The sequence below is a fragment of the Colletotrichum scovillei genome (genome assembly GCF_011075155.1).
Source record: "Colletotrichum scovillei strain TJNH1 chromosome Unknown Contig00010, whole genome shotgun sequence".
Taxonomy (NCBI): Eukaryota; Fungi; Ascomycota; class Sordariomycetes; order Glomerellales; family Glomerellaceae; genus Colletotrichum; species Colletotrichum scovillei.
In genome coordinates, this window is record NW_023336268.1 from 1,742,351 (window position 1) to 1,765,700 (window position 23,350).

General features: G+C 54.8%; 5 protein-coding genes across 5 annotated transcripts; 3 read left to right on the plus strand and 2 right to left on the minus strand.

Moving 5' to 3' along the window:
* Positions 1 to 4,945: 4,945 nt before the first annotated feature.
* Positions 4,946 to 10,546, plus strand: HER10_EVM0011484 (uncharacterized protein). The gene is made up of 3 exons (XM_035480916.1): positions 4,946 to 7,581; positions 7,926 to 8,044; positions 8,313 to 10,546. Exons 1-3 carry the CDS (start codon positions 7,425 to 7,427, stop codon positions 9,819 to 9,821), a joined length of 1,785 nt encoding a protein of 594 aa, XP_035328526.1. The 5' UTR covers positions 4,946 to 7,424; the 3' UTR covers positions 9,822 to 10,546.
* Positions 10,547 to 10,569: 23 nt separating this feature from the next.
* On the minus strand, positions 10,570 to 12,027 carry HER10_EVM0000532 (acyl carrier protein). Its single transcript, XM_035470309.1, has 3 exons — positions 11,625 to 12,027; positions 11,327 to 11,456; positions 10,570 to 11,262 (listed from the first exon to the last, which is right to left on the minus strand). The coding sequence occupies exons 1-3, from the start codon at positions 11,865 to 11,867 to the stop codon at positions 11,216 to 11,218; spliced, it is 420 nt and encodes a 139-aa protein (XP_035327524.1). The 5' UTR covers positions 11,868 to 12,027; the 3' UTR covers positions 10,570 to 11,215.
* Positions 12,028 to 12,402: 375 nt separating this feature from the next.
* HER10_EVM0011507 (NADH-quinone oxidoreductase) lies at positions 12,403 to 14,004 on the plus strand. The gene is made up of 2 exons (XM_035480938.1): positions 12,403 to 12,900; positions 13,160 to 14,004. Exons 1-2 carry the CDS (start codon positions 12,583 to 12,585, stop codon positions 13,526 to 13,528), a joined length of 687 nt encoding a protein of 228 aa, XP_035328528.1. The 5' UTR covers positions 12,403 to 12,582; the 3' UTR covers positions 13,529 to 14,004.
* Positions 12,879 to 17,647, minus strand: HER10_EVM0002551 (uncharacterized protein). The gene is made up of 2 exons (XM_035472257.1): positions 16,196 to 17,647; positions 12,879 to 16,109 (listed from the first exon to the last, which is right to left on the minus strand). The coding sequence occupies exons 1-2, from the start codon at positions 16,332 to 16,334 to the stop codon at positions 14,281 to 14,283; spliced, it is 1,968 nt and encodes a 655-aa protein (XP_035327701.1). The 5' UTR covers positions 16,335 to 17,647; the 3' UTR covers positions 12,879 to 14,280.
* Positions 17,648 to 22,060: 4,413 nt separating this feature from the next.
* HER10_EVM0003168 (uncharacterized protein) lies at positions 22,061 to 22,861 on the plus strand (the record flags this gene model as incomplete). Its single annotated transcript, XM_035472853.1, has 2 exons — positions 22,061 to 22,762; positions 22,847 to 22,861. 2 exons carry the CDS (start codon positions 22,061 to 22,063, stop codon positions 22,859 to 22,861), a joined length of 717 nt encoding a protein of 238 aa, XP_035327769.1.
* Between the last annotated feature and the right edge of the window lie 489 nt (positions 22,862 to 23,350).

Here is a 23,350-nt window from a genome sequence, read left to right on the forward strand (position 1 = left end):
TGAAGGATCGGGAAGGGTGAGCGGAGACTAGCAGTGATTTGTCTGACTTCTTTCTCATGCGGCCGCCACGATGACCGCCCTTTCGTGCCAAATCGGACAGATGAGTGAACGTAAGCGCTTTATGCCAAGGACATCTGCCATTTCCTGTCATGTTTGCTCGGCGTGCTTCTCACTAAGAAATAGGCGGACATTTTGTAGGCTTCTCCAGGCAAGCGACTGGGATTCGAGCTGCGAACTGCTGCGAGTAACACCGGTCGCATACATAGCCGTCCGATGCTAGCGACAAAAAGTCGGCCAGTCGGACAACACCTGAACATGGCAGTGGACCAGCTGGGAAGTTCATGAGAGTTCAGCCACTCGACGTGACGCCACAGTTGGAGCAGGGAACTGACCACCGTTTGATTTGGTCGATTGGGGAATGCATGGTAAGAAATGTGAGTGGGTGTAGCCGGTGAACATGGTATTGATGTGATGGGGTGAACGGAACGGGCGGACAAGTTGAGAAATCGACCTAGGTATTGAAGGAGGGGGGGTCGTGATGGAGGGTGGGGGTTGGCCGTGAAGTCGTCAAGAGCAAACGGCGGAGAGGCTGAGGAGAGATCGGCGTAGGGAATGAGAACCCTTACATCCTTGCTGCGCTGGGGTCCGAGCACTATGAGTCTTTGAGTGCCTGCAAGGTCTAGAAACAGTGGTGGACTAGGGCGAAAAGGGATTCACTGGTCCAGACCGGGAAGAGTGTGGCTTGACCCGGGAATGTTGATGGAGCAATGACGAGGCAGCTAGTGGTGCCGAGTGAGAACTTGGTTTACTTGGATATGGACGACTGTGTGCGTGAAACAGAGGTCAGAGGCGGTGAGCTGATGAGAGTGATTCGCCAGTCGGGGAGAGAGTGAGAGAAAAGTGAGAGGGAGGGTGCGTAACCGTTCAAGTCACCAGGAGAGTCGTTTTGGGCCGTCCATGATTCATGATTTGATGTGTCTATAGAGGCATCACGTCTGATTTGGAATACCGAGCTTGTTCGGAGTGCGAGGAGTGTCAAGAACATGTCAAGAATGATGGCAGAGCCAAGGTGTTAGTTACTAAAGGTATGGAGACATGTAGCTTTCCCATTTCATTTTTAGGCGTAGACGCGCGATGCGCCGGTCTTTCGCGTTTGGCCCCGCCAGTCTTTAAAGAGCATACCGTGGTTCAGACGACATGGAGCTCCCCATTAGAAGATGCGGGCTCTACTGGGATGTTTCACGCGAGCAGCGAGCTGCAAAGCTTGGAGGATGAATCCGTATCCGCAGGTGTTGAGTAAAGTCCCTAGGGTATCTTGGGGGGCAAAGAAAGGAAAAGGACAAGCGGGCAAACCTGGTCGATGCAGGGATCAGCGTGGACGATGGCGGACGGCGGGCCGCGCGGAGAGGTGGACGAGCCTTGCGAGCTTCAAGGTCAAGGTTCAAGCTACCCTTATCCATGAAGCGATTGCGACGACGAAGGGGTAGGGGAGGTGAGTGAAAACCCATACTGTTTACGGAGTATGATGGTTTGACAGGAAGTTGAACGACGTTGGCGTAGCAGCCTCCCTGCAGCATCGGACCTTTCCCGGGCATCTTTGTACGATGTGACTGTGCGCCCACGGGGTTGAGCTTGTGCGAGAAAGCACGACAGGTACGATTTCGTCTTGGCTCGCAATCAACGCGGGTTCGAGGGGAGCCGACGATGGAGGGGACAGAAGGTGGCTTGCTGCTGCTGCTGCTGCTGCTGGGGCGCTGCGTTGCGCTGCCATCTACCCCCAAGGCCCAGATATGGCTGGCGTCATCGGGTTGAGCCAGGCATGGCTGATGCAGTTCACCGAAAGAAGGCGACTCTCGTCGGGTAGCTGCATAATGCTGACCTTGTCCCAAAAGGAGCCGGCGAGACGGGTGGCTACTGGCCCAAACTGCAACGGGGTCTCAAAGAGGAGGCAGATGCAGGTTTGACTGGGGCAGAAAGGATTCGGATGGACCGCCGCGGAGGAGAAACAGGCCTGGGAAAACTGTCCGATGAGCAACAAATCCTTGAGAAAAGAGAGGCAATGGGACACTGCCGGCCGGGGCAAAGATGACAAAAACCGCATCTAGCCACTTGCTGGAGGTGTCGTTGTCTCGGCAGCTGAACCCCTGCGAGGCGAGCCAGCCAGATGGCAGAGGTTGGCGGACGGGAGTGTCAACTTGTCAAGAATGGTCATCATGCAAATAGGTAGGCAGCAAAGAAGGGATATGTATGTCTGTGGGTTTGACAGAAACTCGCCGGGCTGCTTGATACCTACCACGCTCTCTGATATTACAAGAGAGACATGCGTCCGTCGCAAGCTGAAGACGCCGTTGGCCGGGAATCGGGCTGGGCAAGGTCACTAGGACTTTGCGATGCTGAGAAGACACTGTGACATCGCGAGGTGAAGTCTTTGAAAGCCACCGGGTTGGTGAAGAGTAACAAACACCGAACGGTCCATGGTCGGCGTGGGGGGTGTTGAAATGTAAGAAGAACAACCGGATCAGTTCGCACGAACAGGGCGGGAGGGAGCCAAGACAACGATCGGACTGAGCAATGCGCCGGTCTCGCATGGCCTTGGGGTAACTAACAATTACCAACTACATTGCTACTTGACGTATCCGTACATATTCATTACTTGCTACTTCTTACTCGTTGAGCTTTGCTGCAGCGATCAACCCTATCTTGCTCGTCTAGCATAGTCTTGTCTCTGCCCTTCTCTCTCGTCTGTGTGTCTTTCCAGACACTGGGCACTGAGGTATTCCCCGTCGAGCGGCTGCATGCGTAAACAGACTCTAATACTGCGTAGCACGAGCAGCATGCGGGTGTGTGTGTGCGTGGGGTGGGATTCATCGCGTCGGGTTGCGTTTGATGTCGCACAGCTGCAACCCTGGAGCGGCGACGACTCGCGCGCGGCCCCGCGCCTTGCCCGACATGGCAGGTTAAGCTTGTAGGGAGCAGGTCGCAGTTGAACTGCCATGGCCATTCCCAGTTGCTTTTCTCTCGTCTGACTGACGAGTCAAGATTGTCGAGTGACGGCTTTGATGTAACTCTCTGTGTCCTTGGGACGAGACGTCGTTCTGTAGTTAAAGGGTAAGGTAGTAACGCAGCAGGTCAAAGACCAAGACCCGTGATGCTAGATGGGCTCGAGATAGGCGAGACACTGGGCAGGCCTCTTCGGGTTTGCCATGGGCATTGAATGAACCCTACGATGCAAGATCAGAGAGATGAGAAAAAGCAAGTTATTGAGAGACACGGGCGGCTTTAGGGGTTCCTCGGCATGGATCATGATTGGTGCCGATGATGTTATTGACGGACTCTGATATCGAATATTCCCGCCATTTGAGGTCTCGGAACTCAAATACGACCCCAATGCGTCGAACATCTGAGATGCGAATCCAAGATGCACATCATCGACTGAGACGCTCATCGATACGAGTGAGTTGAGTCAACGCAGGTGTGAAAACACGAGGCAAGCAGACAAATGTTTGCTGAGGGTCCAATGGTCAAGATGTCGCACAGGGCGCCAGGCGCCTGAAAAGGGTCCCAGCATGCTGGTTGCTACTGTGACACGGGTGCTTAGTGCAGCAGATGGCCTCACCATCAATGACAAACGTGCGACGGATTATTGATGTAGAACTTGCTGAGAACGAAGGTGGAACTCATGAAAATCTCATATGAAGACTGAGTGAGATGAGACGAGGCATGCGGTATAGGCTCTTCCCGATCGCCTTTGAAAATCTCCAGAGAAACCTCGAAAGCTGCGTGTGTCTACAAGATTTCGCTGGTACTTCACGCTTCAAGACGACCGGTATGTAGCAAAGCGGCAGCAACCCTGGTGTGGGTGGGCATGAGTGGTTGGCGATCCCACGGCTCATGATCCATCCAACACTGACACCCGCTTCTGGCACCCTGGCTCGCCTCCTCCCGACGCACAGCGGTGTTGGGAGGTGCGGCATGTGTCGAGAAGGGAACCGGTATTTCCAACCACACTCCTCCCGCACGGCTGACTGCACTTCACACCGTATCCTTTCCCCATTCATTCTTACAAGTGTATGTATCATTGAGAAGTGGCCCCCTTGTTGGACCCCTCCGTGACGGTGAGCCTAAATGTCTTGACCTGGTCAAGATGGGTGGCTGAGGGGTACGGAGTAGAGAATGAGTGCATCATGGGGTCGCCGCGTGATGGAGGCACGCCACCTGCCTTCTGAACGGATGGTAGTGAAGGGGGGGTTGACGACGACAAGAAATGAAGTAAAGACATTTGAACATTAGGTGTGGTGGGTGCGTACCCGTGTGTGTCTCTGCAGGCTTGAAGAGTCGAAGAGGGAAGGGATCAAATGTTTGCTCGTACGAGAAACAAGGTGAATGTCTTGGGGTGCGAGGAGTGAGGCTCGACTAACACGGCGTTCGGGCGTGGCTTGGCGTGGATATGGATATGAACATGGGGTTGGAAGAGGGGAGGAGGAGTGCAGCAAAATGGATGGCAGCATGGGTGAAGCGAAGAAGGGGGTGAAGGCGTGTTCGTCAGATACCCTTGATGTAGATGCCTACGGCAGATACGGCATATGGATACGGTTGCGTATGGTTGGGATACTGAGAGGAGTGTATAACTTGCTGGGGATGAAGGGCTGGACTACCTCGCTTCAATAGAAGCGAGGTATCGTGGGCGTACTGTTGTGAAGCGAGACCTACATTACTTAGTATGTTACTAAGTATGTTACTTAGTATGAGGCGAGCATGAAAAGATGGTGCTGCTTTGGAACTGTGCTTGATGCTGCCGGCATGTCCATGAAGGTGTTGTTTTGCTGTTTGCTTGTACTTTTTACTCGGCTCAAAGTGAGAGAGAGAGGTCGGTATGTAGTGAGATGGGTATATGAGGGTGGGTGATTCCGAGTCTGCCGTTAGAAGGCATCCATCCTTCAGTCCCACGGTCCCATTCCTCTCGCCCTTCGCACCATCTGAATCTCATTATTAATAGGAGCAACGCCGTCTCTTGAAGCTGCCTAGCTTAGCGGCTTCAAAGTTGGCTGCCCGCGCCTCACCCCATCTCAAAGCCCTTTTGGGAGTAAGAGGAAACCAAAGCTCCAGCCTCCAACCAGCTCACCAGAGAGCATCAACACGGTCGATTGCTTACTGAACCCTCCACCGCTCCGAGTGAAGCGCCACGGTCCGCCAGGCCTGAAAGATGACCCCTGAGCATCGGCAGTGCTTTATCTGGATACTGAACCTTTGCCGCAACGGATAGCTGGGATTGACATCGCCTCCTTGACAACTTGACCCCCGCTTCAACGCCCGCTGGGACAATATCCCTCCCTCCTGTTCGCTACAAAACTACTCGGTAGCACATGGAGAGAAACACCCATCAGCACATCGTCACTGCTTCTGGAGTTTACCTACTAGGTCTTGCAGCTTAGCACTTGCTCCTTCGAGGTACGTACATAATCTTGGTTACGTTCTGCCAGCCGCGAGTTACTCGCCTCTCCGTCCTCCAGCAAGATCCTGGCACGTTGAAGCTGTCTGGTCCAGTTGATCTAATCTCCAACCTCCCAGGTCAAGGCTCCAGAGAGGGCCGAACATCTGATTCGCCGATTGGGTCATCTGGCGGTATCTTGGTATCAGCTTCCGCCATCACCGACCCCAGTTGCGACTCTGAGCATAGAACCTCGAACATCGACCCTCGCTCGACCTGAATCAACTTTGACTCTCTGGTCACGGACCATTCACTGTGTTCACTATTACTATTTCCTCTTTGCTTGTTCCACTTCACTCGCGTCACCCGTACCGAAATCCCGTAAGCCTGGCACTGCAAACCCCCTCCATCTTATCTTGATACCTTACCTTACCTCACCTTACCTTACCTCCGGATCCCTCAGCTATATCTGTCTGGTCGCCCCCTCTTAACCCCTTCTCATCCAGCCGCATATCTGTGCAGGATACTCCGTGCAAGAGCGCGTCAGATCACCCTTTGGATCGACTCCCTATCATCGAGACCATCACTGGCGCCATCATTGCACACTCGGGCAGAGAAAAGAAAGACGGACCCTACCTTTGCGTTACGCTACATAACGCTACCGAGACCACCGCCGCGCCCCGCCGCCTCCTGTCCCACTTGGAATTTCCCCTCCATCGCGTGCTCCAGCGTCCGACTCTTACAATAGTCCTTACCTAGCACCTCTGGCCCGGTAGCATCGTCGCCGGTCTCTCACCTTGCAGACGATACTCACTACTGGACCTTGACATCTTACGGATCCTCAAGGCAAGGTCGGCAGCAGCCTTTCCACCAAGGTTCTCCATTGGAGATACCGACGACGGAATCCTGACTCGAGACGACGACGGACGCAGCTCGGCTTCAGCACCAGACACCGGGATACCCCCCTCCAGTGTTCTTGCTGCTCACTCACTCACTCAATCACCTCACCTAAGCAACGCTCAGCGTGCTAGGTAATCATTCCCATTGCCGCTGTCCCTGTTGACCTGAGTTATTCCCGATCAGAGTGGAGCAGATTGCAACATTCATCACACATCCTCATCAACCACAACATTCGCTCACACGCTCTCATCGTCCTTCACCTTTGCAAACCGCATCTGACCGAGGCGCACCGCTTTTGCCGCCCGCACAGCATCCTTGTCGCACCTCGCACCTCACACCTCACACCTCATCCCTAACACCTTACATCTCACACCTCACACATTCCGCCTCACACACATACACACACCTCCATCACACACACACGATTACTATTAGCTTCTTGCCCGTTCTCACGTCGCACACCACTCGCTTCTCCAAGGCCGCCGCCATTGCTGTCTTTCTGCCCACCTCAGGTACCGACCGTGTGGACTGGGCCTGGACTGCTGCGTGATCCTCAGGGACCAAGACATCGAACCAAGAAGACCTGGAGAGCTCGCGTTGTCGCCTCACCTCTCACCTCTCACCTCAGTTAATTCTCTCTCATATCTGGCCTACACTATCGCCAGGCCATAAGCTACGCATACTCGATACAGCATACCTACCCCGTGCGGCTTGGACCGGTTTCAATCGCAGTGCTTACCATCACTGGTCACCACTGGTCACCTGTTGACCTCATCTCATTGAGAGCACTCGACCTTAGTGACCTCAGTGACCTCCACTCAGTGAGTGAGTGAAAGTGAAGTGCCCCCCACCGTCTCCGGCCGGCGAAAGCAGCCCGCTCGCTGCCCTGCAACTGGGGCCCCTCGGCGAGTCCACAGCGCTCTCTGCCCACTGAAGCCGCAGCGCCCGCAGCTCCCGCGCTCTTCCCTCCTCCGCTATCTGCGCCTGCGTCCTTCCCGCCTCTTCCACTTAGCCCCTCTTTTTTCCCTCCTCTTCCTCCTCGTCCTTGAATCTCCCCCTCCACACTTCCTCCACCTCCCCTCCTCGTCCAGCCAAAATGCCTTCGACCAACGGCTCCGAATATCGCCATATGCGAAGTAACAGTCTCAACATCCAACAACAGAATGGCCATCCCAGTCCTATCCTGAGCCCAATGGCCTCCAACGCATCTACCGCTTCCGCTGCCAGATTCGATGGCCCGCGCAGTCCACCGAGTACGTCACCTTGCCTCTCTCTCTCTGCCTCTACTCCTCCTTCTCTCCATCGTCGTATTCCTCTGCATCTATTCCCTTTTTCTCTCTCTCTGTCTGTCTCTCCCCGCTTCGCTTCCGATGTCGCCAATGCCCGTCGCTGTCTCACGTCGGCTCTGCTACGAAGGCACGCCGCTGAAGCTCGTCGGCATGGTGGTCGCCTCGTCTTCCCTCCCGCCGGTGGTGTCGTCTGCAACACGTCGCACCGCACCCGTCCTGGAGCAACCGGCGATTGCCCCTCTGTCTCTGTTCTGTCCTGCATCAAGAACTTCATCTCCGGCTGACTTATCTCTTCTATTGCGCTACAGATACTTCCCACGTTCCCTGCAAATTCTTCCGTCAAGGAGCCTGTCAAGCCGGCAATGCTTGCCCCTTCAGTCACGATTTAGGCTCGGCCGCCGAGAACATCTGCAAGTACTTTGCAAAGGTGCGTCATTTCTCTTCCTCGGCCGGGCTGCTTCGCGACAACTCCCTCATCCTCATGTGTTCCACCCCTCCATACTGTCGGGTTGCGTTGCTCTGCTCTACTATTACCCCTCGGCTACACAGACCACCCGACACATCCCACTCTCGAGCCCGTGCCCCTCGCATCCTAGCAACCCCTGCCTACTATACCATCATCTGCGCTGTTTTGGTCACTGAGCGTGGAGCGACACGGACAAGAGAGAGTGCTAATGTGGTTGATTTGATGACAGGGCAACTGCAAATTCGGTCCCAAATGCGCAAACATCCACGTTCTCCCCGACGGCCGGCGAATTAACTATGGCAAGAATGGTGTCACGATTGGCAATTCTCCGATAGCCCTCGGCGGACGAATTAATCCCACAGCAGCCTCCAACTACCACCCAACCAGTGCTCTCACCTCTGGCTTATACCGCGAAGGCGTCCCTCCCTATACATCGGCATACCCTTACGGCGGTGACGAGAGACAACAATCACTGGGTCGCCAGCCTAGCCTCGAAAGCGGCCTGCCTACGATCGATACCACCTATTCCCACCCCGGTTCCAACTACGGCTCGCCCCGCGATGACGATGCTTCTAGATTCGGCCTCGGCTTGTCTCCTGTGAATGCCAACGGACTGTCAGTACTGGACGCGCCACTCCCGGCATCCTTTGACTCGCAGGGCATGTCTAATGCCGCCCGATTCCCCGCTGCGCCGTGGCCTTCGTCCGTCCCTTCCAAATTCGGCATCGAGTCGCCCTCGCCCTCTCTGAGCAACGCCAAAGATTCCCGAACTTCCGAAACTCTCAAGATGCTCCACACCTCGGCATTCGGTGGCAGTGAGTATCTTGCTGCGGCAAACGTGACCGCTTCCAGCAGCCCCCCTGGTCAGCCCGAGGAATACTTTGGCAAGCGAGCCATGCATTCGAGCCGATACGCAAAGCCAAAGATGCTCAGCTCGAGCATGCCCAAGACATCCGCCGTCGATCACGATTGGGAGGCCAATTTCGGGTTCTTGGAGGAGGATTGTGTGCCGTCCAACTTGCAGGATCTCTTGACGCCGACTGAGAAGGCCCGTCGCGGATCTTTGCGCACTGTTGACAGTGAGCCGGGCAGCGAGAACGGCACCAAGTTTGGCAGCCCCATCGGCGGCGCGAGCCCGAGCAGGTGGGGCCCGCTATTCCAGCGCCAGAAGGAAGAAGAGCTTGGCCACAAGCATGGACCGTCGGTGTTTGGACATGTTGGAAGCCCCCTCCGAAACTCGGTGCTCTCGAACGAGATGGGTCACGGCAGTGCCATGGCCCGGCCAATCGGCTCCCGTGCCGGCAGCGAGACCATGTCGGCACTCACACAACAGCTTCAGCGCACACGGCTGGGTGACGACGGAAGCAGCAGCCCCCACTTGCATCCTTTGGCGGCAACGGGCCGAGCCCCGAGCAACAACGGTGCTGGGCCCATTGGCAAGGAACGGGACCGCGCGATGGAGCGTCACGTCTCCAGTGGCTCCATCAGTTCCTCCGTGACGGGACGATACACGACGCCCATCGACGAGGAGGATCCTGCCTTTGTGTTCAACATGGAGGAGGAGGAAGATCAGTCGTCGGCACGGCTCCGGAAGCGTGGCTCGGCCGGTTTTGGCATCGGTGGTGGTGGATGGAGCTACGCCAACGCTCTGTCCAACAAAGGTGCCACCTCCGGTTCCGGTTTGGCCAAGGAACAGCGAGAGCCATCGGTCAGCGTTGAGACCGTTGGCGGGCGTTGATTGCTAGCTATGCTTCATGGCGGGACGAAGGAAGTTTTCAAAACACCGGCAACTAGAGTAAGCATAGCGACAGCCTTGCAAAGTGTCGCGTTTCCAGTGGCATTTGTTTCATAGCTCTCGACATTTACACCCTGACGACACTCTACGACACACACACACACACAACAAATACATATTTCAGCCACGATTTTCACAGCATGCATGGGCAAAAGCCAAACGGAAAACGAAAAATTCAACCGGTCTACAAAATCAATGGGACACGAGTAAGGGATCGGATCTACACGGTGGCTTGCTTATACAACAGGATAGGGAGTTTGTTGGAGTTTTTGTCGATGCCGAGTCGCTTTTGGCTTTTGAGGATTGAATATTGGAGGATTAATACTACCAAACTGGCTGAACATAGGATGATGGCCTTGCAAACATGGAGAATCCACTGTCAAAGTTCTGGGACTGGTGGTTTCCTTCGCCTTGCGCGCTAGGTGAAGTGTAGCCTCTCAATGCTTGGGTCAGGCAGGGGAATGCTGGATACGTCAAGCAGAGGATGGCATTAACTTGTGATCCTTGGCTAGAGGAGGTAACAAATGACCTAGGAAAAAAAAACTGGCTTTGGCTGGCACAAAAGTCACAGGTCGACTGGCTGCGTGACATGGCACCGCATTAGAGACGCCTGGAAGAGGAAAAGCAGATACCACCGTCTAATTTTCGTTCATTATATAAAAGCTGATTTTCTGAGAGACTGGCATTGGCCGTACGAATGGTATTATTATCTGTTGTTGAATTTAATGCACCATAGTTTCGAGGCAATACGTGTGACACCTTTTGTTTGCGTAATAAACACAACACGGTTTGACTTTTGCCGTGGTAAGCTCGGGTGAGCACTCGGCCGGCCTGCATTCCGCCCGCTGTATCTGACGATCCCGAGCTATTCCGATACCCTCTTGAAGACTGCGGAGACCAAGCGGATTGAGTTGACAGACGGCTGGGACGGACGCAAAAGTAAGGTGAACAGTCACGACGAAAAACCCGCCAATGGGTGACGAAAATCTATACACTAATACAAGGCAAACGTCAACAGGGCCCAGAGAATGTCCAACTCCAGATCATGTCGGCATGCCGTTTTGGCGCGGAGGCCGCGCCGTGGGCTATGGTACGAAACCGTCCACCCACAAAGATAAGCCGGTATGCCTCTCGCGCTCTCTCTCTCTCTCTCTCCGTCCCTCTTTTTTGGCCCCCAAATCCCGAAAACAAAGAGTTCCTCAAGAGCACAGACGCAGCGTCTTTCGTTTCCCTCCCGTTCTAGTTGCGAGTGGCGTGGTCGAGATGCCCCGGGGAGGGCAGATTATTGTACAGACCGCCGGGGAGACGGATTCAGTGGAGGAATGGGATGGGGATATTTAGTGGGCATCGGGCTGGCTAACAATGTACTCGACCGCCTTGTCGACTGTAGATGGTAGATTAGTACTTGAACTACTCAAGATGGTAAGGGCTGCATGTGGAGAGCATACTTGAGTGGATGGTGTCGGCGTCCTTGTCGGGAATCTCAATGCTGAACTCCTCCTCAATGGCCATGACAACCTCGACGGTGTCCAAGCTGTCCAAGCCGAGGTCGTTGGCGAAGTGGGCGTTGGACTTGATCTACATTGGCGGACAGACTATGGTCAGCTCAACTGTTCTTGCTAAGAATGGAAGCGCATCTCAATTGATGCGGTTGGGAGGTAGGTAAGTAGATAGATGCTGGCAAGGTTTGGGGAGAGCGAGAGAGAAGGGCGAAGAGCGAAGTGCGAAGGAAGTGAGGTGACGTACGTTGGCCGGGTCGTTGACCTTGTCGAAACCCTGGAGCAGAGCAAAGATGCGGCCCTCAACCTCCTGCTTGTTCAGGCCGGTGGCGGCAGAGTACATGCGAACGGAAATGGCCTTGGGAGCGGCGCGGAAGGCAGCTTGGGGCGCGACGAGGGATCTCCGGGCGAGGGGAGCGGACTGCTGGACGGCGGGACGGATGGCGCGCGTGGCGGCGGCCGCGGAACGGAGGACTGCTGTGCGGAACATTTTGAGGTTATGTGTTTGGATGTGAGAGAGGCGAGACGTTCGGGAGCTCTGACGATTGGAGTTGGGATCGGGATGGGGGAGATGGGAGGATCGGTTGGTTGACGGCTACAGCTGGGATTTGATGGGAGCTTTCGGGTGCTGCGAGGTTGCCAGTGATGATGATAAATTTCTCGTCACCCCCCGAGGTGTCCCTTGGCTACCTTTGCTCTTTGGGAGGTGCACGTGCTTAGTCATGTGACCTTTGGAGATATCTTCACTTTGATGCATCACCAGACCAGATGGAGAGGGTTGAATAAAAGTTCTCAGAAATAACTATAAACACATTGAGATGTTCTCATGAAATTTTACAACATCAATTGACTTGCGCCGGTGAGTGAAGCCGTCATCGTCGAGTCTGAGGAGCTTTTCTTCCGTTTCCTCCCCAATCCCGACCAGACCACGTGATCCACCCACAGCCAATCAATTGCCGCCCTTTGTAATCCCGCACCAAAGCTCGCGCCCTCTGCGGATGGCCCCGAATTGTCCATAACGTCAAGCTCTCTCTCTCAACGCCGCCCCGGAACATCCTGCTCCCTCACCACACGCCGTATCCTCGCCCCTCCCCCCGTTCGTCGTCAACCCTCCTCGATCCGACCCCGGAAACCCCCCTTCCAATTTGCCCGGTCAATTGGCGCCGACGCATCTCTTTTCTTCCTCGAGGAAAACCCATAGCACAATGCCTCCCGCGGCCCAGCTTCCCTTCACCATGTTGGCCCTGGCGTCAACGAGGCCGGTCGCGAGAAATTCGTCGGTTGCCATGCAGCACGTCGGCAGATTGATGGCTGCCAACGCCATGCGCACCTACGCCACGCCCGCCGGTCCCCCGCCTGCCAACTTTCGCATGAAGAGACACCAGACCTGGGACGAGGACCAGGAGTCCACATTGAACAAGCTTGGTCGTTATTTCCTGCTGTCCGAGATGGCCAGAGGAATGTACATCTTGATGGAGCAGTTCTTCCGCCCGCCCTACACCATTTACTACCCCTTTGAGAAGGTGAGCAACCCATTTTTCTCGACATTGGCGACCATACCGGAAGACATAATGGAGGAATTGAGCATCAGAGGTGGATAATGGGGTGGCCCATACGGGGAAACGCAGGAAGAGCCGGACCATTGCCGAGATGAAGAGGCCACGCATCGCCCGCTGTCACCGCGCACGAAACCACGAACACAGAATGACGAAGAGGGGACTACTGCTTGCGACAGAACAGGCACATCGGAGAGCAAGCCGGCTAACAGGAATTTCTCTTTAGGGTCCCATCTCCCCCCGCTTCCGTGGCGAGCACGCCCTCCGCCGCTACCCTTCCGGTGAGGAGCGCTGTATCGCCTGCAAACTTTGCGAGGCCATTTGCCCTGCCCAGGCCATCACCATCGAGGCCGAAGAGCGCGCCGATGGCTCTCGTCGCACCACAAAGTACGATATCGACATGACCAAGTGCATCTACTGTGGTTTCTGCCAAGAGTCGTGCCCCGTCGACGCCATCGTCGAATCCCCCAACGCCGAGTACGCCACCGAGACCCGCGAGGAGTTGCTGTACAACAAGGAGAAGCTGCTGTCCAACGGTGACAAGTGGGAGCCCGAGCTGGCTGCCGTTATCCGTGCCGATGCCCCTTACAGATAAGATTGGGTTTCTTCACCTTCACGAAAGAAAGAAGGAAAGAAATTTCTCTGGTCGAGGGCTTGGTGGGGACGGTCGTGGTGAAGAGCGAGAAGTCGAGGAATCACACCTTTTTCTTTTTGCCTTTTTGCAACTTTAATGCCTAAAGGATGGACACATCGAGGCGGACGCGAGGGGACGACGGCCGCAGGACAATGAAGGGCCGCGGCAGCAGTGATCTTGGCATGTTGTGTATTTCTACAGACAGGTCGGGGTCGGTTAGACTTGTGTAAATATCTCTCTCGCGAAAAGCAACCCTTTTTCTTTGTCTGTTGACCACCGTCGCCCCCGATCTTGTGTGATGGTGTCGCAAAAGGCATCACGTCGAGAATGTCATTGCGTTTCACATCATTTTCTTCTTCATGTATGTCATGTAGATCCGCATCACGTTGGGACGGGGCGTTTAGGTTGAATTTCGAGAAGATGATTATTAGTGCAGCTTTATAAACAAATGTCTCTCTACCAAGTGTTGTTCATCACGCGTGACCTCGTGGGTTGACATTCATGGCGACAAGACGCAATCCAACCAACGCCTTGCTCTGATATCATGGGCCAAACTTCAGCAACGCCAGCGACCTTTGAAATGACATGCTTCCGTTTCTTTTGTGGTTCCCCGGCTTGATACCGTGAGGATATCCTTTCTTTCAACGTCTTCTTCATCATAGACATGGCCACGTCCTTTACATCCCTACGCCTCTACGCAAATCTCATCATCATCAAAACGTCTTCTCCCAAGCACCCCACCAAACACCCATGTTTGCGGCCACGACTAGATCCAACATCTTCAGCCCCTCGGGGTAGATAATCAGCTTGCCCAACTTGGCCCTCTTCCCCCTGTTGCCGCCCCCGGCCCTCTCCTTGCCGAGCTTCAGATCAAACGGGCTAGGCGGCTCGTCATCGTCGCTATACTCACCGGTTCGGTTGCCGACGTTGAGAAGCCGGCTAAAGTGCCCGCTCAGCTGCTCTCTCTTGCCCTCCTGTTTAAAAATCTCCGTGCTGGGCAAGTTAAACCGCAACTCGCTCACGCTGGCCGAGTACGACGACGAACTCGATGGCGCGAGCGGGTTGCTCAGTCCGCCGGCCGTGGGGAGGACGTGTCTGCACTTGACACTACGCCCGGCGTTCCCCGTACGGAACTCGCAGCGGCCGTCCCAGGGCGAGACAAACACATAACCCTGAGGCCGGAGACCGTGGCCCGGCTGGGTGATGATGGGCCCCGAGTCGCTTCCGTTAGAAGAGACGGAGCCCGTCGAGTGTGCGCTCAACTGGCGTGAGTGGCGGTGAGTAGACCTCGCTGGCGGTGAACCAAAGGGGACTGAGTCGCCTTCGTCCATCAAGCTGCCTGACCGTGACCGGGAGCTGAACTTTTCGCGAATATTGGAGGACCAGGATTTGGCGTAGGACATGACGACTTGCCGTGAGAAGCCACCCTCGGGAGACTGCTGCTGCTGCTGCTGTTGCTGTTGCAGGTGGTTGAGTGCGTCTTCCGAGTTTGCAAAAGGGGGAGCAGTTGTCGTCGATGTCCGTGGCATGTCCACGCTCTGGCGCAGAGGCATGTGGCGGAACTTTGCGTAGCCCGAGGACTCGAGGCGGATGTTGATGGGAGGCTGAGGGGCATTTGCGCGCCGGCGGTCGTGGGCCGAGAGACCTGCCGAGTCGAAGGAGAAGTACTCGTACCCGTCGTCGCCAGAGTCCTCGAGCTGGTGGGAGGCGACGCGGCCCACGTTCCACTGGTTGCCCGTGCTCGGGTCGCGGCGGATGAGGGAGAGGGTATAGGGGACCTCCTTTGTGTTGTGGAAGCGGTTCGGTGAGGGGGAGCGAGATTGTTGGCGGTAGACGGAGGTCGGACGGGAGTAACGACGCGAACGCGCCGGCGACGAGGAGGGTTCCTGCTGCGGCGGCATACGGGACGGGGACTGGGAGGGAGAAGCGCGGTGGAGGTCTGTAGGAGGAGGAGGAGGCTGAGGAGGTCTGGAGGCAAAGGGCGCGTCGTAGTCGGGTGCCGGGGTCGGGATGGCTCGCGGGCCGACGGGTTTGCGTACGGGAGGGGCCGGAGGTGAGTGGGATGTTGGTCGCGGAGGAAGCTCCGGGCGGTCCTCTGTCCACCGGGGTTGGCGGGGGTCGTTGCCCGTGCCGTAGCCGATGCCGTACCCCGTCGCATTCCCGGTGCCGTAGCCGTAGAGGCCTGAGTTGCGGTTGCCGGCGGCCGCTGGATGTGAGCCTGGCGTCGGAGGTTGCGCCTGCGTTTGAGCCTGTGTCTGAGGGGGCAGATGAGCGCGGGCTGGATCGGCTGGCGGTGAAGGCACCTTTGCGCCTGCGACCGGTTTCCTCCGGATCTGAGCCGTGCTGCGGGTGCTATCCATGCTAGACCTGGGCGTGTCCGGGTTCCGTAGATGGTGAGGTTGCTGAGATCCGGCCGCCAAGTTTGGGTGGTATGGGTGGCTGCCATCACTGGGCAGTTCCAGGTGGATGTAGTAAAATGAGTTTGCGACATCTTCGCTGGTGACATTTTTGAGATGCGGTTTTGAGGTTGTCAAGATGACGTCTGCGGGGGTTGATGCGTTAGAAGTTTGTTTGTGATCGTGAGATTTGAGTTGCGAAAGTGAGAGCGAAGATGAGAGAGAGGCTTACCTCGCGTGCCAGGCACTCGTGAGATGTAGAGTGTGAGGGGGTCTTGACGTTGCTCGGCTGGTCTGTGAGGATATTGCGGGGGGTTTGCGGCGAGATAATTGAGCGAGGCCAGAGACCTAGCCTCAACTTGTGTAGACATATTTTTTTCAAAAGAATGAAGACTCTTTTTGTTCCGCTTCAAGTGTGCCCAAGCAGAGGGGCAGGAGGAGGTAGTTGTGAGTATATCTGGCTCGATGCAGGTCGGCGGAAGGATTCCCGGGTGGTTAAGTGTTTGTTGTGGTGGTGTGGTGTGGTGCGTGAGTGAAAAGGGTGGCTGAGCCAAGAGGTGATGTGAGGCGGGAGGTTCACAGCCCACCCGCACTTTGAAGGGGACTCGCGGTACGGAGTATTCCCTTGTGCCTTATGGATACTCAACTCAAGGGCCAAATGCCGTGGACGACGGGGGAGACCAGGGAGCTGGCGCTGTCAAATGTCACGGCTAGAGCTGGTGTGGGTCGGGAAAACGGGGTTGTGATGGAGAGAGTTTGTAAAAAGGTTGAGCTTAAATGAGGGAAAAGATTTACTTCATCTGATAAATCTCACTTGGCTCGGTCTCTCTCTCTGTCTCTCTTTCGATTTGTACACGGCGGTGCGTAGGTGAGAGTGTTGGTGGTGAATCTTTTGTTTGTCGTACAACGCGAGTGAGATTTGGTGAGAATGATGAATTTGGCGATGCAAAAGTGAATATTGAATGCAGAGCGCTGTAAAGAGTATCGCGTGGTTGGTGGTGGTGGATGAAATCTGAGCGAGATGTGATCGACCTGCAGCTGCAGGAAGGGTGGTTGGGGGCGTTTGAATTAAAGACGGCGAGGGCTGTACGTGGACGCAGTCTTGCAGAAAGATGAGCAAGAAGAGGAAGAGGGGCGAATAAGAGATACTAATATCGCGCGTGTTGCCCGGTGGGTACGCAGCGTATACGGGTATCTTGCTGCTCGTTGCTCCAGTTGTTTGCTCGCGTGTATTCGTGGAGAGCGGGAAGTAAAGCGAGGGAGTGAGAAGTGGTTGGCTCGATGTGCTGGCGATGAGGTGTACCTTACTTCGTGCTTCTATTGTAAGTGCTGTGAGGCGAGTCGACCCTCAAAGAAGAAACGAGAAAAATAGAAACGACGGGCAGGACAAGCGAAGCAAGTCCCCGGATCTGCAGTAGCGGCGCGGAAGGGATGTACGGGAATATGGTGCCTGGCGAGCCGCAAAGAAAGGGGGCCTGTCGTCGTCTTCTCTCTTCTTCCAAGTTGGCAAGACAAACAAGTACAAAAGTTGCTGGGATGTGTACTCCGTAGGCACTGTTTGGATCGCTTTCAACTGCGGAGACCGACGGTCCCTTGGTAAGAAGCGTGGAAGCGAGCTCTCTGCTTGATGCTTGTCTCTCTCTCTCTCTCTCTTTCTTTCTCTGTCGACTTGGCGGGCTGAGACTTATCCAATGGCAAAAACGAGTCGTAAGCTGGATGTGGCTGTGCTGTGCTGTGCTGTGTTGTGCTATGCTGAGCTGCGCTGCGCTGCGATGTGATGCAAAGGTAGCGAGATGGCGGCGCTGGTGACTTTGCAGCGCGGTGCCGTGTACGTGTCCGTTCCGTAACCTTGGTGCTGAAAGGTCTTGAAGGCCTTCTTTCTTGGTGCCGGCGCCGGTGTGTAGTTATTTGATTCCTTCTGAAGCTTTTCTAAAGCCCGAGAGTAAAGCCCAGTAGGGAGACTTTGCACCAATGCCGTGACGGGTTCGGAGTCAGCGACGGCACCTGAAAAGGCTGAAATTAATGATCTGGGCTTGACAGGGTCCAGAGCTTTATCTTGTGAAATGAGAGTGGGCAGTGGGTGGCTTGTGCTGTTCTTGGCATGAGATGGGAAGATGAGGTTTGAGCAGAAGTGAAGATGCTCTGCCAACGATTTTGGTGGGAAGCAAAGCTGTTTCCCCTCTTTTTCACGTCTCGATGCTTCAGAAGTTCGGTCTGAACTCTGTATGCATCGGAGAGTTGCGATATGCATGGAAGATCTTCTCGGAAGGATTTTGGGGGACTCGAAGCGGGAAGAGAGGGGGTTTGTGCTATTTTTCGCATGCTTTTTTTTCGCGAAACTCTGCAGCTTCTGTACACCAATACACGGGTAGCAGTAAGTGGGATGGATAGGCTATCCGTACGTACACGACCACCTACAAATACAGAGATCAGACAACGGCCATCCACCCTGCCTGAGAAGGGAGCACTGAGCAGCCCTGCCATCTCGCATGCTTCAGCTCTTGCTCGAACTAGCGCCAGAGCTCGATCGAGGCTGTTTGTGGTCCGCGACTGGCTACGAAATGTCTCGCCTCCTACACGGGATGACGACCAAAGGTCTCGGATTCCCTCCTAAGGGTCACATGAACGCCTGGGATTGTCCACGACTGAAACAAAACCTCCAAGTGATTGTGCCGCAGCCGCATTGAAGATCGCTCTCTAGCGGTTCATATTCCATACATGAGTATATGTCGATGAGGGGATGTTGCGGTCTCTAGAGGGTTACATTCCTATGCGGGTAGGGCCAGGAGATGCTGGAGACAAAGGGGCCCGAGCTGTGAGGAGCTTTCCGTTACGAGGATGTCCTCTGCACAAGAGGTTTGCGGGCCATTTGACTCTGACGAATAAGCATATCCGCATGAAGATGAACGTCACTTGAAGGGTCTCCACAGGCCCTTTGGAGATGGGCAGTCAAAGCAGTCTCAATCTCAAGAGTCAGCTATCGTAGGGCTCAAACGGGGGGCATCCCTTCATCAGCACGCCCAATCCCATCCCTGTCCCATGGAAGGCCTTGCGAGCCGTTACCGAACAACTCAGTCATCTCTCACTTGTCGCAGTAAACACTTCCAAGTTCCTGGATGGCACAGTAATTGGTGAAATGTGGCATGGCTGTACAAAGATTGGTTCAACAGCCAATGCCCGTATACCCGTACACATACCTAAGGTAGTCAAAAGTCAAGCTTCACACAACTGTGACGCACCGCACCGGATCTTCGGTCGTGTCCACGTCAACTTCAAGGGTCCAGGTCCGCTGTGGCGTCGATGAGACTATACCTACTGTGTAACTGTCTACAAGCGCCCGCGCATGCCGCGAGACCCTGGAGACGGCAACGTCAGGGACCCCAACCGACGTTGCGGGTGTTATCCCCTGTGCCTGGGCCTTTAGCTGGCTGACTGTGCCGTGGGAATGTCAAAAGACTTTGCGCTGAGCCACACTTGCGCCCCTGGAAAACTCGCCGTGTGCCATATTTGCTTGTCTCGAATGCCTTAAGTAAGCTGAGACTCTCTCCCCTTCTGTGTATGTAGAGTCTAGCTTCGGCCTCTTCGCTGACTCGGAACTGAACATGCTGCCGACGAGCGAGGCATGTCCTTGCTGGCCAGCTGGCAGGTGGGAACTCGTCAACCTCGAAGGCTTGGGTCTCCCAGCTTCGTCTCGCGGACGTGGCTGACTGCTCACCTGTCGCCCGTTCCAAGGCTTGATGCCCCCTTATTTCCGCGCCAGCCGTTCTGTCAATCATTTTGGTTGCACCACCTGCGCACACACGATCATGAGCATGGTGGGCGACGTTGACGATGATGTGTACGAGGGAGCTTAAGGTTGATAGTGATGTCACTCACCCCAGCTAGATGAATATCAATGGAGACGGTCAACTAGATTTTCTTGTCTCTCTCTCTGTGTGCGTATCTGTGCTATTTTTCGCAATGTTCGTCACCAAGGATGATGATCCATGACGAATCCTATGATCTCACGCGACGAACACCTCCACCATCGCGGTCACTATGTGAATCCTCATGATCCAATGCCCAGGCTGAAAGCTTTGAGCATAGCCGGGCGTCCGTATGCAATCCTCACCTTCTTGGCATGTAGGCTGCAGTGAGTTCATACTGGGATGACTGTGTACAGATGTCAGAACGGTCGAGTTGTTAGCTGCAGTCTGGTGAGAAGATCGGGCCATTGACATCGTCTGCTCGTCATTCCGTAGAATTGAGAATTCAACGGTCAATCCACGGCGATCTTGGAGTCGGGGGGGTCCAAAATAGGTGGGATGAAAACCCAAGCGGACGGCACGGCAGTTCCCAAGCTTCCACCGGTCGCCAAGGAGGGTTCCAAGACCGGTCCCGTCACCGCGCAACCAACTCGACTTGTGAAAAAATGGCCGTGTGCATGATGCATCCGGCCCCGTGCGTGCGCAACTACCGAAGACCGAGAGAGAGAGAAAAACAGAGTTTCGGCACCCGACGATGCGAGGTTGAAAATCTGCCCGGCACCAACACGTTAACTTTCTCTCTTGACTTATATCGTTGTCCAAGTACGAATCGAGTGCGAAAACGTCCTCTAAAAGGAATTGAATACCGCCTCGTTGGATTCATCGTTTCCAAACGCTCACCGGCTGTTTTTCCCCATTCAGTCCTACTGACTCTACCCCTTTGTTTTGAAGAAATTGATTGCTTACGTCACATGGCGGTTATGCGGCAGACGCCCACTTACAAGAACGGATTACGGATAGTCCGTCGTATCCCGTTCGACTTTTCACTTGAGAGGGTCAGGGGCTCACTCTGTTCATCAGTACTCACTGCGATTCATGACTCTTTACTCGTGTTGATGTGCTTGGCAACCCAGTCGTGGGAATCGCCGCCACCAGATTATACCTCAAACGCAAACTCAACAGACTATCACCTTCATCTACTACGTACGATTATTCATCGTCAAAGCCAAAAGCCAAGGCATAGATAGTCCTTCAGACCAGAATGTAACATGCCCATTACTGACAATTGATCGGATACCACCCCGATATCCATGGTCCCTGCTGACCCAAGAGCCGCGCTACCACTGGTGGGAGAATGTACAACTCCAAAAGTAGATTGGCTTCGTGACATCGTGGTTCGGTCCAACTGCCGACTTGGCTTGTGGAGGATCCCAAAGAAGAATCTCTCCTTCAGACTTCTCCAGCATGAAGCTAAAGTCATGAGCCCTCTTCGGATTCGCTCTCCTCGATATGGCTAACCGGCAATCCGGGAGAAAAAGGTCATTCGCCTACGAAGCGCGAGATCCATTATATATTGTTTCTAACTTTCTAGAGTCTCCAAGTAAGAGTGTAGTATCCGCCATAAAAGCCTACCCTGAGACTTTTTGAAAGGGCAGTAATTTCCCGCCTATCGTACTCGGCTTGCCGCCACTGGCCCGACAAGTTGGGCGTTTGGAAGCTATAATGGTCTCAAATAAGGGGCCACCTTATTCCAGACTCGGCCGAGCATGGCAGGGCTCGACTCGGCTAGTGTTTCCAACAAACAACTACAACGCCATTTTTGGCCCCTCTTTCACGACGATGGACCAACAGGAAAGATTCTTCCATCGAATCCAACGATGTTCCTCCGGAATTTTCCATCCCATGTTCTTGTCGTCCGAACCGATCCACCACTCTACTCCGGGCCCCTCAACGTAGCATCCTCTGCCGTGACCCTAGTCTTGGACGACAAACATACGCGATGGACTACTCCGTGTGCTTGCTGTACCCATCAGGAATCCGAATGGAGAACATCCCCGTCCATGCCAAAGTAGGCGGGCCAGAACACACTCCCTCTCCTTTTGGGAATCAACTGCGTTGCATCAAACTCCTCTCATCTCGTCAAGCGGCTCCCACGCTAGGAAAGTTGGGGACTGAACGGCCAAGACTCTGAAAGTCCTTTATAAAGATGCCTCTCCTCGATCACCAGCCTCTCTGATCTTGAATCTATTCTCCAGCACATACGTTCACTTCTTCAGCCCTTTTAACAAACCTCTTACATTCGTTCTCCAATCCAGTCCTTCGCTTCTTCAAAACAACCCACTACCGCAACCATGCAGTTCGCTACTTTCCTCTTGGCCGCCCTCCCGGCCACCACCATGGCCTTCCCCGGCCTTTTCCGCCGTGAGGAGCCCTCCAACAACGTCGCCAAGCGCGACTCCTGGGGCGGCGCCGTCTCCCTCGGCCCCACCACCTCCACCATCATCAACGCCGTCACCTACCTGACCCCCGGTGCCGCTCCTCCCACCCAGGCCGGTGTCCTCTTCCTCTGGCCCGGCATGTCCAACGGCACCGGCAACCTCGTCCAGACCACCCTCGAGTCGTGGCCCGACAACAGCTGGTGCGGTGCCGTCGCTGGCGAGTGGTGCGTCCGCGCCTCCGTCTTTGGCTCTTTCGGCCAGATCGACAGCGAGACCTCCGCCCCCGTCAAGGGAACCCAGAAGATCAAGATCGAGTACGACCTCCTCGACGACAACGACACCTGGCGCCAGACCGTCACCGACACTGCCACCAACAAGGTCATCAGCACCCTCGACCACAAGGACGGCCCCTTCATGAGAGGATACGGAACCGGCACCGAGTGCAACGACGGCTGCACCGGCACCATTGCTGAGCAGATCTACTCCGACACCACCATCACCCTCTCCAGCGCCGATGCCAACTTTGGCAAGACCATTGGTGTCAGCCAGGGTGCCACCTACACCGGACTCGCTGCCAGCAACGGCAACAAGGTCTGGAAGATCGCCACCATCAAGGTCCCCAAGATGCAGTAAATGCGTTTGCAACCTAAGCCTGCGGCTACTACAAGAAGGATTGGTTTCACTGTACATACTACATAGTCTTTGACAGACTAGGAAGACGTGCCCATGGCTGCTTCCAGGTTCCATAATTCAAACCTCTTGCCATGCAATACTTTGATCCATCTCTATGGCTGTGACTTTTAATGACAAATCGCCAGCAGAAGAAACCAACTCTTCTGATATAGAGTAAGCAGGATATAATAGTTTGAACGGCATGAATGATGTGTGAATTAAGCTTACTTCATGTTGTTTACCCCAGCTGTGCTAAACTCAAATTAAGGTTTGCGCGAAGGAGTGTGCGCTGGTGATGATATTTGGGTTATGCCTCAATGAATCGTGTAGTAGGCAGTGCTGTGACGTCTCAAGCAAGGACAGTCTTGACTATAAGTCAATTCTTGGAACTCTGTATTTAGAAAGCAGATTACCATAATGCTCCGAAAGATAACCTCTTGCCATCAAGGAGCCCGAACATTATGTTTCCTAATTTATGGAAAATAGCGGCAACGATGGCGAAGACTCGAGTCGGTATTCCAGCTCGGATCA